Source organism: Podarcis erhardii (genome assembly GCF_964252035.2).
Source record: "Podarcis erhardii genome assembly, chromosome: 3".
NCBI lineage: Eukaryota > Metazoa > Chordata > Lepidosauria > Squamata > Lacertidae > Podarcis > Podarcis erhardii.
In genome coordinates, this window is record NC_138507.1 from 17,595,876 (window position 1) to 17,617,096 (window position 21,221).

General features: G+C 38.3%; 1 protein-coding gene across 11 annotated transcripts; it reads right to left on the reverse strand.

Annotated features, from left to right (window-relative positions):
* Positions 1–7,775: 7,775 nt before the first annotated feature.
* RAD51AP2 (RAD51 associated protein 2) lies at positions 7,776–19,491 on the reverse strand. Of its 11 annotated transcripts, none has more exons than XM_081856910.1 (5): positions 18,874–19,491; positions 15,487–15,730; positions 11,116–13,931; positions 10,450–10,551; positions 7,776–9,795 (listed from the first exon to the last, which is right to left on the reverse strand). In XM_081856910.1, exons 3-5 carry the CDS (start codon positions 13,892–13,894, stop codon positions 9,677–9,679), a joined length of 3,000 nt encoding a protein of 999 aa, XP_081713036.1. In that variant the 5' UTR covers positions 13,895–13,931; positions 15,487–15,730; positions 18,874–19,491; the 3' UTR covers positions 7,776–9,676. The 11 variants fall into 11 exon arrangements, with proteins under 11 accessions (XP_081713036.1, XP_081713038.1, XP_081713037.1 ...); XM_081856912.1 differs by having other exon boundaries at positions 11,116–13,926; positions 15,639–15,730; positions 18,874–19,490; XM_081856911.1 differs by lacking the exon at positions 18,874–19,491 and adding an exon at positions 18,353–18,426.
* Positions 19,492–21,221: the final 1,730 nt, after the last annotated feature.

The window sequence follows — 21,221 nt, forward strand, 5'->3', positions numbered from 1 at the left end:
CCAATTAGTTTCTGGGCCCAATTCAAAGTGCTGGTTTTGACCTATAAAGCCTTGAACAGCTCAGGACCACAATACCTCAAGGACCACCTCTTCCTATATGAACTAGACCCTGAGATCATCTTCCAAAGCCCTTCTTCATGCACCTCCTCCTTGAGTGGTCCGGAGGGTGGCAACATGAGAACAGGCCTTCTCTGCAGTGGCTCCCCGTCTGTGGAATGCTCTCCCCAGGGAAGTTCACCTGGCACCTTCATTGTACACCTTTAGGCGCCAGGCAAATACGTTCCTTTTTAACCAGGTCTTTGGTCAATATTATTGACATCCAATGCCCTTTTAAAATGTGTTCGGGGACCTGTTATTGGGTTGTTTTTATTTTTGTTGTTATTGTGTATTTTGTATTTTTATACTGTGATCTTATCCTGTGAACTTCCCTGAAACCTGTGGGTATGGGGGGGTATACTAATTGAATTACTAACAACAATAATTATAATTTAGATGGCTGTAACTTGACCTGGGACCTGCTAGTGAAGAGGGGTAATAAAATTAATAAATACACACAGGGTGATTTCTGGTTTTCCACTGTTCATCAATATAGGACCAAAGAGGCAGAGAGGTAGATTAGGTAGCTAATGCTCAGTAGGTGCAGGAACAACGGAAGCTTGAATGTAAAGGGATAAATTTCATTTTACATACTTGTAAAAAGCTAAACATGGATTAAAAGCCATATAAGGAAACTTAGTAGTGTCAGTTGAGAGTAGTGTCAGTTGAGTGCTGGTGGTTGCTAGGTTGCGGAGGTCCTTGTGACACGCCCTTCATTGTGACACCTCCCTCTGCTGGCTCCTTGGTCACTAGGGCTCTAGAGGCATAGCCATCTCCTTTGGTTTGATCAGTCAGGGAGTGAGAGAGAAAGTGGATGGAGATGTAAGTAGACTTTTTCATCAGCATCTGCATTCTGTGCTGGTAATGCTCCATGGCAGTCTTAGGGAACATTTAAAAGATTTAGATCAGGAATAATTTAAATGCTTCAGCCAGCCCTTCTGGGCATCTTTACGACTCCACCCACTGATTTGTAACAGTGAAGGGAAGTGACTGTAGGTTCTCCTTACACTTTAAGAAAAAGAAAACTAATAAGATATCACACCTTGTAAAAGGGCGTTCTTTTTGGGCTAGTGACACAAGAGTCACTTGATAACTCGCCATGGGAGCATTAAGCATGTCCTCTGGAGAGGGTAATATCTTGCATTGTCTTCCTCCCCTTCCTGCTTCCCAGGGCCCATCTTTCAAAGGACAGCCAAAGTACAAACCCCTTAAGCATGCTGATGTTTCCTCTATAGTAATATTAGTATGTGGTATTTGATGTTTCTCTTTTAAACATCCCTTCTCCACACTAAGCAAACCCACCTCTTTCAATGAGATGATAATTGTCTTATAATATCCAGAGGGTGCTATTCTGGCTACAGTATTCTAGCACTCTCTTCACAGGATACCCATAATGATATGCCTTGGAAAGTGAATCCGTCTTGAGCTTTGAGTCGTGAATGCCCAAACCAGTTTAGGGATGTAGATCAGGAGAGTAACTGTGAGTCCCATTTCTCACATTTTAACAGGCCTTCTCTGCAGTGGCTCCCCGTCTGTGGAATGCTCTCCCCAGGGAAGTTCGCCTGGCACCTTCATTATACACATTTAGGCACCAGGCAAAAACGTTCCTTTTTAACCAGACCTTTCGTCGATCTGATTGACACCCTACGCCTTTTTAAAATGTGTTGGGGCTGAACATGGATTAAAAGCCATATAAGCCACATAGTAGTGTCAGTTGAGTAGTGTCAGTTGAGTGCTGGTGGTTGCAAGGTTGCAGAGGTCCTTGTGACATGCCCTTCATTGTGACACCATTGTAGACTTTCTCATCAGCATCTGCATTCTGTGCTGGTAATGCTCCATGACAGTATTAGGGAACATTTAAAATAGGGAGGTCCTAAAGAACAGCAGAACATTCCAGGATCAAATCAGAAACTGGGACAGCTAGCTTCTGTAAATCTGGGCAAAATATTCCTTTTTGACCAGGACCACCTCTCTCCATATGATCCAATCATCATCTGAGGCCCTTTTTCATCTTCCACCTCCACAAGAGATTTGGATGGTGGCAGCACGAGAATGGGACTTTTCTGTAATGGCTCCCCATTTGTGGAATGCTCTCCCTAAGCAGCTTCAGCTGGCACCTTCCCTGTACATCTTTAGGTGACAAAAGAAATTGTTCCTCTTCAACTGGGCCTTGGGCCGATTGACATCTGATGCCCTTTTAAATGTGTTGGGTTGTTGGTTTGCTCTTGTTTTTATTATGCATTTTATCTTTTTTAATTTTTTATTCCTATGTTGAGAACCACTCTGAGCTCTATGGTATGCAAATTTAATAAATTAATAATAATAATGTAGGTTAGTACAATTTTAGAGATATACACTGTTTGTACTCATCTAAATTTTTCCATGCCATGTAACCTACTCTCATTCTTTTCTATTGAAACATAAAAAGTCTGTTGCTATGTAGTTAGAAAGGTGGGAAACAGTGGCAAGGTAGATCTTCCAATTTTATATTGTTGCTTGATAGAGATCTAAATGAGAAGCAGAAAACTGAAGATAATTCTTCGGTATATTTTCTGCCTGCCACTTATAAAATGTTCCCATTGAAATTGTAGTAGCTAGGAGGCCAATATTTACTCAGGGCTTGTCCTCAGTTGAGTATTACTTAGCTGTTAATCCATTATTTCCGCTTGCATTAGAATTTGTTTTTTAGGAGGTGGTTTAGTCCTCCCCTTTTATTGCAAGTAGGTGTTCTGTTTTGTTCATCCCCACTTTTCCAATTTGTTGGTTCTTTTACGCAGTGCCGTTTTTCTAGAAAAAACGGTGCTGGAACTCACCACGAACACTTCCCTCGTTCTTTTAGAACGGCAATGGCGCCCGCCTGAGAGGTGCTGGAACTGAGTTCTGGCAAGTTCTGGCTGAAAAAAGCTCTGATTTCATGCTAGCTAAGTACCATCAGGGCATGTGCACAGATAGTTTAAATGCACACATTTATTTATTTTTTACAGCCTTTCTGTGCAATGTATAGCAGCAGTCACAGCTTGAACAGGCACAGATCAAATAGTGAACTCCCTGACAAACATAACATTGGCTGCCACTGGTGTGAATGAAGAAACTCGCCCTGTAATGGATCACAAGCACAGAGCGAGCGACTGCTGTTGTTTCATTTGAGCAGTTGATATAATGCAGGTAGAAAACTCAACATTCTGACACTTGTTGTGAACATACACATAGCACAGGCTCACTTCTAACCATCGGGCTTGTGGACTCTCCTTCCTTGAAGGTTTTTCAGCAGAGGTTAAGGGGCCATCTGTCATGGATGCCTTGGCTGAGGTTCCTGCATTGGATGGGGGTGGACTAGATGACCCTTGGGTCCCTTGCAATTCTATGATCCTAAGGAAGGGGTTAAAACATTTCAGCTTTTGTTGTTTAAAACAACTAGACTTGCAGCACGCGCAGGGTTTGATCAGCAAGTCAGATTTCAGTTGGAAAGGCTTCTGTGCACAGAGCATTGATGAGGCCTTGAAACATCTGCCCTAAGAGCTGGAAATCAGAGAGTGTTCCCTTGCAGAGGTGACCAAAGGCCTACTCTAGAATCTGCTTTAGTGAATGAACTTTTTTGACCGCAGTGATACATTACAAGGTCAGACACAAAGGGTAGTCCAAAAGTTTCACTGCTTAATAGGAATGTGCACTACAGTACTGAAAAATAAGCTTCCAGGGTAGAAGATTAATCACTTTTCAGGTCAGCATTCAAGCACTCCCCAGCAACTCTTAGCTTGTATTCATTACCTGCATTTCAGCGCGTATATTAAAGCCAATGGTCTTATTCTTCCATATAATTAGTGAGTTCCCTTCACTGGCACAGATTTCCTTTCTTTTTCTTCCAGTTTGGCTTCTAGTCATCGGGAACAACAACTCTCCTGCTTTCTGATAATCTATTTCTGCCCTTATCTGAAAAAGCTTCCTTCTGCCTTCTTCATATGAAAATGTGACGTCTTGTAAATTATGTTGTTCAGCCATCCTGACACATTATTTTAATGCTGACCTTTGTAAAAATCCAGTGAATGAATATTAACAAGCCTCCCTCTATCAGAAAATTAATTTAACGGCATGCATAGTTACTGTGAGCATCCCTTGGCAGCGGTGATAAAATGTTTAGAGTGGGAACAGAAATGCAAACATGGTATGATGATGCTACATAGCAGCAGCTGGAAACTCTTGCCCTATGCTGTTGCTTTTCGTAGCTTGTCATGTTTCTGGGAAGTGCCCCTATAATCAATATCACCACCGTTAAGGAAAGGACTTAAGATCTGATCTGGAAGCTCGAATGATCTCCAGCATGCATAATTACGTGATCAAACACGGTACTGTATAGGCATATTCAAAAGAGACACCATTCTAGAATGTTTCCACAAGAAAATAAGGTACAGTAGTTTGAAATTCAGTTTGATCCGAGATACAGGGCATGAAAACACATGAGGTGGTCTAAGTGTCCAAATATGGCATCTCCTGTTACAATGGGTTAGTTTGGAAAATATTATCTGGAGAACTTGCCAACAACAGTCCTTGAGAGATATAACTTACATTTAAGGCTCTAAACCCCATCGTAGAAACAAATGTCTACAAATACCAGCATAGCCTTGCAATTGCTTTGATTTATTTTGTTGCACTGGGGAAATCACTTATTTAATTTTAATTTGGAAACTCATTGAAAGGCTATTTTACTAAACTCCTTTAATATAGAGTGATAGACCAATTCAGAAAGTTTCTTATTTCACAACTTCTTCTTTTTTTTGTTTTACTCACTATAGCCCTTTAAAGAGCCCTCCCCATTGCCAAATAGCTAAGAAAGTTAATACAATTTTTTCACTTGACACAATTACAGGGGCAGATAATGGAATGATTTGCTTCCGTCTACGATCTTGCTCTTTATCCAAAAAGCTCTCCTGCAATTTTGCAGTTTCTTCTACAGTTTTGCAGTTTCTTCTAGAGCTTGGCTTTACAAACACATGGGCTAGGATTATTTAATCTTAGTAACTAACCCTGATCTTTATTATTTGCCTCCTTCCCGCAATTACATGGGCAGATTTTCTTGGTAACATTTTCTGGCCTAGCAGGAGCTCAAGTGGATCCATTATCTATTCCAGTCCCATTTCTCTTTGCAGACATTTGTTACAATTTATTGCTTGTTAAATCTTAAAGTTGCATTTTTATCACTCTCTTAAGAAAAATTTGCAACAATTTATTAATTACTACCATTCATACAAAATGAATCTAGAATTACTGCTGCTAGCTATTGAAATCGCATAACTCAATAACTCATAAATTTTAAAGTCCTATTAAAAAAATATTGGTGAAAATATTTTGTGTGTGAGAGAGAGTATACATAACACGACAGAAGGAATTTTAAATTCTCGTTCATATATTTCTTTCTATGACATAAGGAAATGTACAGAATTATTATATATGAATATTTAATATAACTACTCATCCAACATTGAGAACATTTAATATAAGCATCATTCATTTTAATATATATATGGCTATGCTACAAATGCACTCTTTCATCTAAAACTAGGATGAAATCTTCAGATGTATTTATCACAATAATTAGGGAGCCACATTGAACCAAAACCTGGGGGCGGGCTGTATTTTTTCCCCCCTAAGCTAGAACAGAGTCTGAACTTTTATCTGAAAGTCTCTGGCCCAGAACAAACCTGCCAAATGTTCCATTTCCAATAAGATATATCCCACACTATGTAGTCATGACCAATGGTTTTAAAAGAGAATAAGAAAAATTCATGGAAGATGAGGCTATTGATGCCTGCTAGCCACTTTGACTATGCTCTATCTCAATTGTCAAAGGCAATATGCCTTTCATTGCCTGTTGCTGGGAACTGCAAGAGGGAGAAATGCTGTTGTGCTCTGGTCCTGCATGTAGACTTCCCACTGACATCTGGCTGGCTGCTATAAGAACAGGATCCTGGCCTAGATGGGCCTTTTTCCGGATCCAGTAAAGCTCTTCTTCTGTTCTTCCTCCCTCCTAAATGTTGCTGTGCGTGTTCTGGCTGAAGTCGTATGCTTCCTCCAAGCTCTCCCTGATGCCCCTTGAGTTCAGTACATTTGGAAAGAGAGGCAGTGAGGAGGGATCAGGGCAGAGGAAAGTTCAAAATGTATGAGTCGGTGATAGGGAAGCAGTGGCGTAGCGTGGGTTGTCAGCACCCGGGGCAAGGCAAGTAATTTGCGCCCCCTAACCCATGGATTTTAGCACTCGAGTGCGAGCGTGCCCCCCCCAGATGTTGCGCCCGGTTGCCGCCGGCCCCCCCTGCACCCCCACGCTACGCCACTGTAGGGAAGCTTCCTGACTGTGTCATATTCCCAGTGGATTTAATCAGGAATACAGTCAGGTTTAGTGGTCAAGATCAGTCAGAACTGATCCAATTTTAAATCTGATTACTTTTGGATCTCTAGCAGATGCCTGAAAAATGAATCCAGTTCGATAGACCTTTTCGTTCGAACGGGGGGAACCTCCCATCATTACTCACAAAATGTGAATGGTGTTTTGTAATTATTACGGTATGTTGAGGTTTTTTAAAAAAATGGTTCACAAAACAGAAACTTACTACCTAGCATTCAGAGAGGAGCAACAAGGTGCAACGTCAGTGGCCGTTTTGTGTAGGAAAAACAACCTCATAACAAGCCAATTTGGAGCTAAAATGCAGCTGAGGATGGGTAGCCAGGGGTCAGCAACCTTTTTCAGCAGGGGGCTGGTCCACTGTCTCTCAGACCATGTGATGGGCCGGACTATATTTTTTTTTGGGGGGGGGGGGGAATGAGCAAATTCCTATGCCCCACAAATAACCCAGAGATGCATTTTAAATAAAAGCACACATTCTACTCATGTAAAAACTTGCTGATTCCTGGACCATCCGCAGGCCGGATTTAGAAGGCGATTGGGCCGCATCCAGCCCCTGGGCCTTAGGTTGCCTACCCCTGGCGGTTAGCCCTTCCTCCTGCCACTTTTCCAATGAAAATGCCCCCAATGTATTCCCCCCCCCTTAAAGTACCAGGTGTATGTTTGCAAGAATTAAATATATGCCTGGAACCCAGAAAGGAAGTTGTTTAAGGAAGATTTTGTTGTGGCAAAGTGGTCTGTAGGAACAGATTAAACATACTCCCTTTCTGCTGTCCCCAGCCTGTTCCAAAGCTGTTTTTCCCCTAAATGCCGTTGGGCTTGTGCTCCACCTGTTTGTGTGTAGTGTGTAGCTCCATCTTCAGCCTTTTTTCCACAAAGTGAATGAGCATAATGTATATGTATTGTGTCCCTCTTCTCACTGATGCCAGCAGTTTACACCCACAATTTACTGGTATAAAATCTAATGAGGAACAGAATATATAATAGATGCTTTATATAGAGGGTTTAGAGGGTTGCTATAGTCTTCTGTTTCAGATGCCGTTGTTGGAATCAAAAGGAAACATCCTGCCAAGGTCCAGAGATTCAAAAATAGCTTGTCATTGCATAATTTGTTTTATGCAGCTGGTGTAATTTTGCATAATCCAATTCTCCTTTATCTAAAATTGATATTCAATCTGCAATTAAAGTTCTACATTCCAGTCCTGTTACATAGCTTAGGACTTGCTCTTTGTTAAATTACAAGTACCCAGATATTTGAAAACACTGAAGAAATAGAAAAGAATAGTTTAAATTGTTAAAATCCTTTATTTTTCTCTCAGATCTTAATTAGCTGTCTTATTTGGTGTTACCATTTTTTGCTGTTGTGTTTTATTTTGGTTTTTGCTCATGTTTTATTTAAAAGATAAGTCAATCTGACTGAAAAAGAGAGTTAGGTAATATGAACAATTGCAGGCTCAGTTTCAACATAACATGCTTATGTAAATAGGAAATTTCAATATCAACTTAGTGCAATAACTACTAAAATGCTTATAAAAGGGCTTAATAACAAACATGTTTACTTTGAATCACCCATAACTCCAAAAAACATGTGAACATAGAAACCATTAATCAACTGTTTATCATAATTCCAGTGCTAACAGTTGGAAGTTACATAACATGCTCTAGCTGTGACCCAGTGTTTAGGAATCACTCAGTAAACTGGTCTTAAACACAAAGCAAGGTAAAATAAGACTATTTAGCTCCTATGTTTCGATGAGACAAACAACGTGATTGTTTTGGAACTGGGTTTGAAGTTATTGGTTCCCATCTAGTTAAAGTCACCTGTGCCTAATAGTGCACTCCTATTCATGTCTACTCAGAAGTAAGTCTCCTTTAGTTTAATGCAACTTACCGTACTTCTGAATATACATTTATGGGATTGCACTGCCTCACTAAAAACAACGGAATAAGTTACTCATTCACAACTAACTTTGGTCCAATTGCCTTTAGGTTTTTATCACAGATAATACAATTGTTAACACAACTTTGGTGGCATGCTGTGGCAGGGAAAAGACTATCTATTAAGTTTCTGAGATTGGCAGCAGCTGGGAAGGGGAATGGGGTTGCCCATTATGTGAATGTTAATTGTTAATAGGAAGCAATTCTCTTTATTTGTCATTGGCTTTGAATATTCATGAATTGTCAGCTTGGCCACATATGCAACTAAATGTGTGATCCTTATACTAATGGCATGTGCAGTAAAACAACTCTATAGTACCCTGTCATCCCAAATTGAAATATTCTTTTATTTGGATTATAATAGCTCATGTAATGCCCAAAGGTGAGCAAACAACCTTTATGAGAATTCTTATAAAATGGGGAGAAACCCTCAATATGAATACACTGCTAAAACATTTGCCAGAAGATGAAAAGTGGGAAAAGTGAATACAATCTTTTTTTCCCTTCCATTCTCAACTCTGTGACAGGTAGTAGCTCCAAACAACAATTCAGTTGTGCAGAGATTCTAATATGCAGTGGCCATGCATATAACCTAGTGTTGTGCTGATCAAGACACAAGTTCTCTTAAGAAGAATATATGAATATATTAAATAAGGAAGGCTATGGGTTCTTATCCAGTGAAGTCACTTCATTCTCACAAGGATGTCTGCTTATGCAACAAAGGTTCTCTCCTCCTCCCCTGCATCCCCAAAACCTGTTCTGGGGGCTTCCCCAACCCTCCAAAGCAGATTATGGGGGGCTATGGGGATAAAAGAAAAAGTTATGTTGTGCCACAGGAAGTCCTTGTGTGAATGACATGACTTTAGATCATTATTGACCAGTGTATTCTATAATGCATTAAAGCTGATCTATATAATTTAAAATGGCTGATTATTTAATAAAATGCTATAAGCTGCTACATTTTGTCAGTGTACTTTAAGAAATGAGAATAGCTTAACCAAAGATAATGCATTTATCCAATGAATTTCCATCATATTAAATATGAAAGTTTAGAAATTTCACAGAATCCTTATAAAAATAAATGCTGTAAAACTACATTATGAAGCACTCATATCATAGTATATCATTGCACAGGACTTTTATTATTAAAACCTTTAAAACCAAAAATATTTATAACATATATATAGTGTACCAAAAACTGTAAATGGTTTTGGTTCAAAAGTGCTTTTTAAAACATGGTATACTGAACTATTTCAAATATGGATGAAGTTGTTTTGGCTTAGCTTTCTTTGATAATCCAACTCTTAAAGGACCACGACATGTTTTAAGAGGCTGTACTCTTACAATTCCATCCAATAAAAGAACTCCTGTATAAAAAGATATGAAGTTGCATTATGAAAACTGAAAGCACTTTGTATGTGTATCTCTGTCTCACCATAGTTTCTCATTATGAGAGTTTTAATTTTTTCTTAGTCCAAGCCAAATCAAGGCTGCAGAATTGTGAATACCACCACAACAATAAATATATGTACATTTTGGTGTGCATCATGGGCATCTATTGTATAGTATCCAACAAACACTGATATTGTAATTTCCAACATTAATATTGTGGTGATAAATACAATTCTTACATACTATATGCATTAGTATATCTACAATATTATTGCACATATACAGTCCAAGTTTCCTAAAGTAGCTGGTACATAAACAGATTCATGCAGCAATTCATATAACTGTACACAAACACTTATATTTACAAAATTGTGCTACGGAAATATAGTACTGCAGAGGGCTTGACTGTTCTACACGTATTATACATATAATGTGCCTATTGCTTGTGTATGATTTTGAATATAATTAGCCAGGCTGTCTTAATAATAATAATAATAATAATTATTATTATTATTATTATTATTATTATTATTTATACCCCACCCATCTACTTGCTGTGATTTACATTGAAAAATAAATATAAGCTAAGAACTTTTCTATGGTAAATAACTAAAATCTGAATAATTTACCTCTTTCATTTCTTAAATCGCAGCTTCTTTCTTCCATAAATGTATGAGGCACAAATGCTGGGCTCCAAGTGAAAGGTTGTTTACAAGGAGAATCGCCATGTTCTTAAATATAAAAAAATAAACTCACAATTAGTATTATATTTATTTTTTAAAGTTGAACTGCTCTAGCAAAACAGATGCTAGATAACCTGCTAGATAACCTTTTGATGCCTTTAACCAGTTATCATGACCAGAAACAGCACATTGAATCCCCGGACAGCTTCCCCCCCAGTACCCTGACCCAGGCCACTCCTGATGCCTACACTTCATTCCCCTATATTTACCATATCTACTCAGAAGTAAGGACTCCTGAATTACTCCCAAGTAAGTTGGGATGGAAATGCAACTTTAGTGTCATTCTGTAACACTGTTGAAATCTTAAATGGTGTCCTTCAGCCACCTGACACTGCTGCCAGCTGTCACTTCTGCCAGGTAAGTTGGCCTGGACCAATAGAGAATGGGTCCCACCAAAGCCCCTCAAGCCTGAAACCAGCCCTACTAGTTACCTTGAAAATGTAATCTGTATTAGCACATTCAGAAAGGTCTGACACATCCTTTTCCTCTTGATTCACATGCAACAGAAGGCCAATTCAACTATGTGATCATACTGCATGATAATATAGTTACCTTGAGAGGGTGCATAGAACATTTCTTCATCTGTTACACTCAAAGGACAGTGGTCATGTGGTACTTCTTGCTCCCCAGGACTTTTTATCACTGTGTTCTTAAACAAACTTTGTTCATTCTTAGTTGGCTTTATCCCAGTTGTATGCTTTACAATAATACTGTTCACAGTACTACCAGTAGTGGTGAAGGTCGCATTCGCTTTATTTTCATAAATATTTCTGGAGTCTTCATCTAGTATGCTGCCAGAATGATTAAATACAAGGGGATCTTTCTCCAAAAAATTTCTTTCCCCACATTTCCACATTTCTTTTTCCACATTTTCCTTACTAATTTCATTAAACATGAAAAGCTCTTCCAGTACCAGATCAAACTGATTTTTCAGTTCAAACTCGTGCCTGCTTTTAATCTCAGAAGATAAGTGCTTTTCTATAGCATCTTCAAAATGGCCTTGTTTCATTGTGCATGAAGTCATTGTTAATGTGTCTTTAGAACTAACCCTTTCCCCACATCCATAATTGAAACCTAGCGTAGTTATATTCTGAGGTTGATTTCTTTTGCTTACATAACTCTGCTCAAAAGTTGAATTATCTTTCTTATTGACATCTTTGGCATTTTGTTTCACAGACGCTAGCTCTGGATTATGTGTGCTGTTTAGTAAAATACGTTTTTGAAGCAATAAATTCAGATTTTCTACTTTTTTAACTATAGGATGTTTCAAGTTCTTAGAGATTCTAGAACTACAAACAGGGTAGTATGGTAAAACACTATTATTATTTTCAAATATAAAGCCACTTAGTTTTCTTCTTTTTCCATGCCGGGAAATCTTGTAACGCTGAGCTTTGACACTCACTGGTCTATTTTGATCTATGCAAACATCATAAGAAACAGTTGAAGTAAAATACTGGTCACTATTATATTTAAGTACATTTCCAGAATTAAGGCCATTAATAGGGAAGTGCATGTTGTTGTCTTCACATGTGTGCCTTTGACTATTGTTGTTTCTATCTTTGGGATACTTAGACTTTTTACTTTTGCTTTTCTGTTCCAAAAAAGGATTGCAAATTGTATATAACTGAGGGAGAACGCAGTTAGATGTCAATGTATCAGAGCCACTGCAAGTTATTCTTTTATCAGGAACAAAATATCCTTTGCTATCTTTTTTATTATTTTCAACATTAAAGATCACATTTCCTATAAATGAAATTTCCTCTGAATCAGTACTGAGGCAAATTTGTTTATATGTGTCAAATGGATAAAAATTGACTTTCATTTCAGTAGAACCACAGTCTTCACAATTACCATTCCTTCTTTTGTTTATCATTGCTTTGCTACAAGTTCTTATATATTCCGGGACACGTTTGCTTTTGCTTGCTTGTGCTTTGCTATGTGCTCTTGGAATAAAATGAGAAGCTTTAAATTTTTTAACAGGAAAAGCATTGTTTTCATTGAAGAATTTTCCAGTTCTCTTTTGTATATTTGGTTCCATTGTACTCACCGTTGGAAGATTTGATTGTTGAATACTACACTTCCCAAATTTGAGTGGAACTGAAGTCAAATAGTTTAATAGTCTGAAGTTTGCTGACAGGTTGTGCACTGTAGGACTACACAACCTTCCCCCCCATAAAGTAGAGCTGTGAAAGTCGTTCTCTGGGAAAATGTGTTTGTTAGAAATTATAAGTTGTCTTGCCATTTGTTCTTTTTCATTACCAACTACTGAAAAGCTACCATCTTCTATAGTATATCTGGAAAATTCGAAGTGTTCCATGGTACTGGTGCCATTGGGTATTTCCCTTTGTTGGGTATTGAGCAGAAAAAAATGACTGAATATTGAGGCATTCTTTTCAACTGCAGTTCTGCAATCATGTAAAAATAACTCAAAAGCAGCACATTTTACTAATTTGGTATTTACAACTCCACAGCTTCTTGAATAAGATATATACATGTGCTTATATACTTTGTTCCTTCTTAAGTTAGTCTTTGCCAAGGCATTTGTTTGCTTTTTGCGGAATAAAATATTTTCATCCTCACCCACAACATTTTTATATTCATATAAGAATGATCCAATGTTTGATTTTCTTCCTTTCATGAAATTGCCAGCTAACAAACGTAGCAGCGGGATTTTGTCACTGATGCTTCCACCATCTGCAACTGCTTTGGGAATATGGTTTTGTTCTCCATGTACATGATGACAACCTGTGCCATTTTCATTAGTTTGAAATGCTGGCACATCTGTAAGTAAATATTCTAGTCTTACAACAATAATTTCTGCCAAGATGTCATAAGAAAGTATATTTACTGATGGTAACTCAATCTCCTTTGAAATGTTGCCACTGTCTATTGATTTTTCTTTTTCTTTAGCAAAAATGATCCAAGGTTTTGGTTTTGTGACCAATGAATTAATATTTTCATTAAATTCAGAACCAGAATCTTTTAAATTGCTACAGTAATCATTTTCAAGTGCCCATTTTTCTATGAATGGTGTATTTCCTAACAATCTGGAATGCGAATGGGCATTCGTACAAAGTCTAAAATGTAGATACTGTCTTAAGTTGGTTTTTGTGCTGTTTTTCTCTTGCAGTTCCAAATTGTTTTGACTAAAATCCCAAGATCCTTCAGGAAAACCTAGATGTGTGTCTGGTGATTTCTTATCTGCATAGCATAAACTTTTTAGCAACTGCCTCTGCTCATTTGAGCTCACTTGACTATCTGTTTTGAGTTTCTTTGGCCATGGTTCTTCCATCTCTTCTGATATGGATAGAAGTGCTTGTAAACTTTCCATGTTCAGTTCTGAGTAACAAAACTTGATGAGACCTGTTCTGAAATTTAAACCAACTTATAATTAAAATTATGCAAACTATTTGTGTATTTTAAGCATTAGCAACATACATTTAACAAAATGCATTTTGAGTGACATGGTGCTCTCTTATTCATGTTTATCATTTTTCCATATGAGACAATAGCAATGACATCATTTTCATTTGATCTCCAGTTACCATAAGAGTATGTTAAAAGATGAAAAATATAATTACAGAGCTTTTAAAGAAAAGTAACTAAACGTAGTTACTTGGAATAAGAGGCCGTACATTTAAAGTAAACTTATTTCCCCATAAATTTGCTTAGGGTCACAACACTAGGCATGATTCATTTCTCTTTTTTAAAAAAAGCATTGATCAGTATTTCAGACATTCAGCATGATAGGCTTTACTTCTCTGTTTACTTTTTTACATTTTAAGAACAGAAATATACAGTAGTTCCAGTGCTTTTTTCAGGGGGGCACTAAAGGGTATGCAGAAACACCACATCCTTTTTTATGTTAAAAAGTGTGGCACTTACTGTAACAACTTCAGGGTGAGTACTGGCACCTATTTTTCTCAAAAAAAAGCCCTGAGTGGTTCCACCACTATTCATGAAAATCTTTGGAGTAAGGGATATACCAGAGTACTCTCTAATGTGGAGAAAGCCATATTTTTAGCAATAAACAGAGGACACAGCTGCAAATAAAATGTCTTAAATGTGTTGTAAAGTGCAATATACAAATGTGACACTAGATGGTGTCAGTGAGCTACGCAAAATTCAATGTGTTTTTCAAAACTTTTTTTTTAAGCATTTCCACAGCGTTTTTCATATGTGTGTGGATTCCACTAGAGAAGGCCACACATAGTTCCCATATTGCAATAAAAATGGAAGAGAGTCTTTCCATTACTGATCAGTATAGCTACTACAATAACATGGAGTGGGCTAGAACCACATGTAAAGGTAAAGGTAAAGGGACCCCTGACCATTAGGTCCAGTTGTGGCCGACTCTGGGGTTGCGGCGCTCATCTCGCTTTATTGGCCGAGGGAGCCGGCGTACAGCTTCCGGGTCATGTGGCCAGCATGACTAAGCCGCTTCTGGCGAACCAGAGCAGCGCATGGAAATGCCGTTTACCTTCCCGTCCCGCCAGAGCAGTACCTATTCATCTACTTGCACTTTGACGTGCTTTTGAACTGCTAGGTTGGCAGGAGCAACAGGAGCTCACGCCGTCACGGAGATTTGAACCGCCGACCTTCTGATCGGCAAGTCCTAGGCTCTGTGGTTTAACTCACAGCGCCACCCGCGTCCCTTATACCACATGTAGATGGTAGCTAATAGCTCTTGGTCAGTGTGGGTTGAGAACATCACCAGCACACAATAGGCACTGCTAACCACTTTCTGAAAACAGTCCCAAGTATATTTGCTTAATTCAAATGGGCCCTCTGGCTGATAGCGCTTTTAGCCATTCCCTGCATACTCCATCATGTGTCCCTACTTATGAAACCTGAAAGAGTGCTTCTTTCCATGCTAATCTAACCCACATTTTGAGACCAACAGAAGGTCTCTGTTTCAGATACCTTCAGAAAGTCCTGTTTCAGATACTTCCTCTATCGGGGTGCAGTACTCAGCAATGGAAGAGAGGACTTTTTAGCTGGCTTCAGAACATCCTAGAGTAGCTTTCGTGGCACTAATGTTGAAGAATAGTATAAAAATGTTTTAAATACGTAACCTTTCACACAAATCAAGTGTTCAGGAATAACGGTGCTATTTCTCTTCACTCACTGCAAACTTCTGATCCTTCCTCTCTGCAGTTTTGTTTTGCTTTTAAAAAAGCGACATTAAAAAACATTTAATTGCATTGACTGGCTGAGGCATGCATTCTACAACGAAATAAAATGTCATTGTACTGTAATAACGTCAATCAAGACATATTAAAACCATTCTGGGTTGGATTCAGAGTAAGTGTATTGCACTTAGTTCCTGTTCAATTCAATCGGGCAAGTTAGCGGTGACTAATTTTTCACATTGATTGCAATGGCACATAGGCGCAACTGATCTGAAGCACAATCTTATCTGTGTTAATGGAAGTAAGCTTCATTTTCTTTTAATGGGGCTTACTCCCTAGTATGTGTGTTTAGGACTATTGCCTCAGTCCTGACCTAGCTCATTGGTTATAAATGAATTTAATTCATTAATTAAGCATTAATATTCAGATAGCATTTTAAGAAGCGGTTTCTGTGAAATTATTTGACCCTGAATTCTGGTTCTTCTGATAACATTTTAAAAGTAAACTGCTTGTCTGAAAATGAAATATAACATTGTTGCACCACTATTTGTCTACTAAAAAAAAATCTCAACAACATTTAGGGTGTCCTGGTTTTTACTTTTTGAAATAACGGCAACTCTAGAACATCCACATTGTTATGTTACTGTGCTGAGGTAAAAAAATAAGAAAGAAAGGAACAAGGAGGAGGGAATTCTACCATGGGGCCTTTGTTGTAACACCTTCACTGTTCTGGGCTTCCATGGATTCTTGTTACCAAATGCTACTTGTTGCATAGGGTGGCCATATTTCAAAAAGTAAAATTCCTAACACCCACAAAGTTCTTGAGCTTTATTTTTTTAATTTTTTTTAGGAAGGCCGCAAAACATCTGGGTTTCCCCTGACATTTTGCCATTCTGGCAAAATCCCCCCAATGCCATTTTTACGCCCCCAAAACCAGGACATGGCAGGAATTTTCCTGACGTATGGCAAGCCTCTTGTTGCAGGACCTAGGACAATTTAAACCAGCTGCCTCCTTAGCCAGCTCCTTCTCCGCCTCAGAGCTGAGGAATTCAGCTTCACCATGTACTACTTCTATAAGGGCAATGGTGCAGCCTCTGAAGCAAGAAGAACAGGCCATGAATGAAACTCAATCCCCCTCAAAAAACCCCAAACTCGGTGGACAGATTGTGAGGAGGAACCTGCAAAAAATAACCTTTTCAGGCATTATAGCAATTTATTGCGATCACTTCTTTGTAGATTAGGCTAAGAGACTTGGAGCATGATTTCCCCCTCCCCCTTCTAATTGTGACATTTCCTGAGTAATATAAAAAATAAATAAATTTCTGAGTAATATAAATGTACCATGAAGATGCCCCCCCCCAATTAGTTTGTGGACTAATCTTTTTTTCATGTAATGTGATTCTTTTTGCATATTTGTGTGTGTAGAAACTGAGACTGCATTACTTTGGAACTAGACTATCCTTTCCCTTTTTATACAAAAAAGTTTGCATGCCAGTGGTTTAAAATTGAGCTGCTATTATAATGTTGAGTTTGCTTGGTTATTTATATAGCCTCTGAGCATACTTATACAAACAGAGTTGGTAAGAGATAAATAGAAATGCACAGGTAATCTTGGTGTTGCGGCGTACAGGAATTGTGGCTTTTAGAAACCGTGTGTACTCTGAGGCAACGGTGCCCTTTCTGGACACAGACTTTACGTCAAACTTAGAAAAAGCTTCCAACATTTATGTTCCTTCAGACCCTTGATCCCTGTCCTCTCCAACACTGGAAGTTATGACCTTTCATAGAAAACAACAGCCAGAAATGCAAGATGGCACCTGTTATGCTAGCTGTGGTCGAGCAACACCTCGCCCACCCTGAGGGGGTCAGCAAAAAGAGAGATTTTATTACTTCCTAAGTGGAAGCCAAAATAAAAAAGGGAAAGGATAAATAAATAAATAAAAGCACCCGGAAGAACTGTCTCCAAGCAATGACTGCTCGGATTATTATTTCTCTGTGTTTCTGCTGCCTCCAGTATGAGGACTCATTTAGGCGGGAAAACGCCGTGAGGCGTTTGGCGACACAGGAGGAGGGACAGAAAATGGAGACTTCACCCTAAACTGCAATCCTGTACACAGTTACATGGAAGTTAATCCTATTTAACTCAGTGGGGCTCAAATTCAGATTAATGTGAAATGAAGGCTCTTGTCCCCCCCCCCCCCTCTGTTCGGAAAAAAATTAAGCACAAGTGCCATCATGGGGGTGTGGGGTGTGGAGGGTAATCTTCCCTCTTTCCTCACAAAGAGAAAAGTTGTGACAATTAAGCATTTGGTTTCTATGTAGTTGTTTTTAAACACAAATTTTATTTTTCTATTATGAACCCCCCCAAAAAACCCCGTGAAACCTGACAGGAATGATGAAAAAATGTCGGTATTTTCCCCCAATAGTGACCCATTTTTCCTTCATGTTTTTAGCGTCTTTTACTTGGGAGTAATTCTCAGTGGGACTTCCCCCCCCAAAAAGAGGGTAGAAGATGGCCGTTGCAGTTGAGTTCTCCAATATTTCCCGCCTGGAAGAATCAGCTTAAAAGAAAGGCCTTTTACTTTCCTTCCATCTTCTCTGGCAGAAGATTTGTTGAAGGGAAACATGGCTTAGGCTGCAAGCCTTTGTCCACTTACTTAAGAGTAAACCACATTGGACCTCTGTGGGACTTACACCTGAGTAAACATTTATAGGAAGGGCTGACTGGGGATTTTGACCATGTTACTATTGCTCACAGTTCCAAAATATAAAGCTTCCCTGTTCTATTTTCTGCACCTGTTTTATTTATCTTTCTACTTTTGTGCTTCACGTCACAGTTTGAAAAGGGGTTGGGGGTGGAGCAGAGAGAACATGTTCATTTCTTTAAATTTAGTTTGGGACTCCCAAATCCCGAATTCAGCTGGTCCAGTATGTAATGTTTATTCACTTAAAACCAAAGATCATTGCATTAATCCCAAACAAATGGCATTCTGCTAAAATAAGTGCCCTCTGAATTTCATTAACAGTAAAAGCCATGTCTAGCGCATGCCTGATCCTTTAGCGGCTCTCAGCAAAATGCTGACTGTTTGGATCTGTTTGTGGCCGCATTTTTAATTTATAATGTATTAATAATGAATACATGGTTTTTTTTTCATATAATTCTGCATTTTGCTATTACCAAAGGTATTGTACAAAGCAAGTGGTTAAGGCGTATGTCCTTAGAAACAGCTTAGTGTCCAGTCACAGAACCCCTAAAGGCTTTTTGCTGACCTAAGTGAATTAAAGAGGCTGTACCGCTAAATATGTGTGCTAAATATGTATAATGTACAGATCGGAAGCTGTGGTCTCCTGGAAATGATGGGCTGTAAGTGAGCTCCTCTTAATTTTCAGATCCCATGGCCAATAGTCATGGTCAGGGATGGTGGAAATTGGGAGTCCAACATTTGGTGGGTCATATTAGGCAGGGTGGGATAGAAATATTTTAATAAATTATACAGGGCAGGATAGAAATGTTTTAATAAATTAATAAAGCTATATTAAGGAATGCTCACAAGCTGCATACATGCCGTTCCCATCAACAGCGCTCTATATTGTTGTATGAATTTTGTGATTTTTCATAAAACACTCTTAGATTTGGACCATTCCTCCGCAAAACAAATTATGTGCCACTTTGGAAAGCAGGGCAGGATATAAATTCAACAAATAAATATCACAGGGATTCTAGAAAGAAATCAAACCTGCGTGAAACAGCGTTCTATGTAGCAATGCAAATTAAACTAAGCAAGATTTTTAAATTATCTTAACTGAAGAAAAACAGAAAATGTAACACACCCAACAAAAAATTCGTTGCAAAGCACAGTATTTTCATGGTGTTTATTCTGTGCTTAAAATTAATTTCTTTAATCAAAATATATCACAATCTTAGGATTCATGTTTCGTTGCGCTGCTTTAGAAAGACCAACCTGCCAGAACTGGTGAAAAGTATTTCGTCTGCAAAGTGCTTTTGGTCTGACGTTGTTTCTCTTGATGGGCTATGTTTGTATTTGCTTATGTTTGGATAAGAGGATAAACTTGAGATATATTCTCTGGCCTGAACCCACAGATCATGGGGCATTCAATGTGCTTCTCCCCCAAGATGGGCTCACAATACCTATTGTACCTATTGTACTTTTACTTCTCCTTCTCCTTCTCCTTCTTCTTCTTCTTCTTCTTCTTCTTCTTCTTCTTCTTCTTCTTCTTCCACAAAATACATAATAAAAATAAAAACAACAACCCAATAGGTACCCCCTTGGAATATCACATGTAGTTCCTTGGTAATAAAAGAACATTCAGGATTGGGCACATACCTAAGTAGTTTTTTTTTTAACAAAATATTTAGTAAGTATGTAAGCTCTCTTCTGGCCAAATTACTTAATAAAATAAAAGAAGGGGGATCAGTTATTAGTTCTCGGAGACGAACGAGGATTATAGTCTTAGTGAAAGCCAATAAAGATAATTAAGTAGTTGAATTTTATCGCCCTATCTCCCTAGTAACAACTTCACTTCCATGTTTTACTAGCCTCCTAGTGGAACAATTGATAAATATAGCCTCTAATTACATGCACAAATATCATGTATGGTTTGTAAGGAAAAGATAAACAGCCTATCTGAAGACAACTTAATACAACGGATTCCACGGAAATATGCAAACAACCATTAGCAATGCTCCCTTGGGATTCCATTAAGGTGCTTGATGAATTGGAATGGAAATGTTAATTTGAATTGTTGAAGGAATGGATATCAGCAATTAGTTTGTGTATCTTATGAGTGCTTGTATCAGAATGGAAAACGCTGTTTGAAGATTAGAGGAATTGAATGTGTTGAATGGGGCAGCAAAAAAAGGCTCCCACCTCATTATTTGTCCTGGCTAAAGAACCTCTAGCAAAGGGGTTAGAATAAGCCTGACAAATAAAAAGGTTGGTATCTCTGAGGAAGCAATAGGTATTCAGCAAGGTTAGCAAACTAATTTAAAAATATCTGGAGTTCTTCACTTTAATATGAATCCCGATGGTAAAAAGTTACAGGAATCATTGGATTTTAAAATGGGCACATTCCTGAAAATGTATTGGAGTGATCATTCCTATAATCTGAAAATTACAAACATCTAACAAGCAACGAAAGAAAAGCTATATAAATGGTCAAAGGGAACTATGCCATGATTAAAATTCATGTTGTATTTTTAAACAAGATTGTAGTAGATTGGCAGCCCTACAAAGCAGAAACACTAGGGACAACATATGTATTTGACAACCTGATCTGTTAGTGTTTCTTAGATACACTTATGATATATTTATTCTGTATTATACAGGCGTTCTCCCCCCCCCCCCTTACTTACACACAAGCAACACACTTGCGACCATGTACACATATGGTGCTAGGAAATAAATAAATATTTTAATTCAAATCTGGAAATGGCAGGAGAGAGCTGGAGAGTCCTTGTGGCACATAAAGTTTTGAACCTTCATTACTGGTCTGGTTGTTTATTCT

Excerpts from the sequence above, each read along its gene's own strand:
- RAD51AP2 (XM_081856910.1), bottom strand. The coding sequence starts at position 13,894 with ATGGAAAGTTTACAAGCACTTCTATCCATATCAGAAGAGATGGAAGAA. Across the intron at positions 10,552-11,115 it reads GTTCTATGCACCCTCTCAAG|AACATGGCGATTCTCCTTGT; the intron begins GTAACTATATTA and ends TTTATATTTAAG. Across the intron at positions 9,796-10,449 it reads CGATTTAAGAAATGAAAGAG|GAGTTCTTTTATTGGATGGA; the intron begins GTAAATTATTCA and ends CTTTTTATACAG.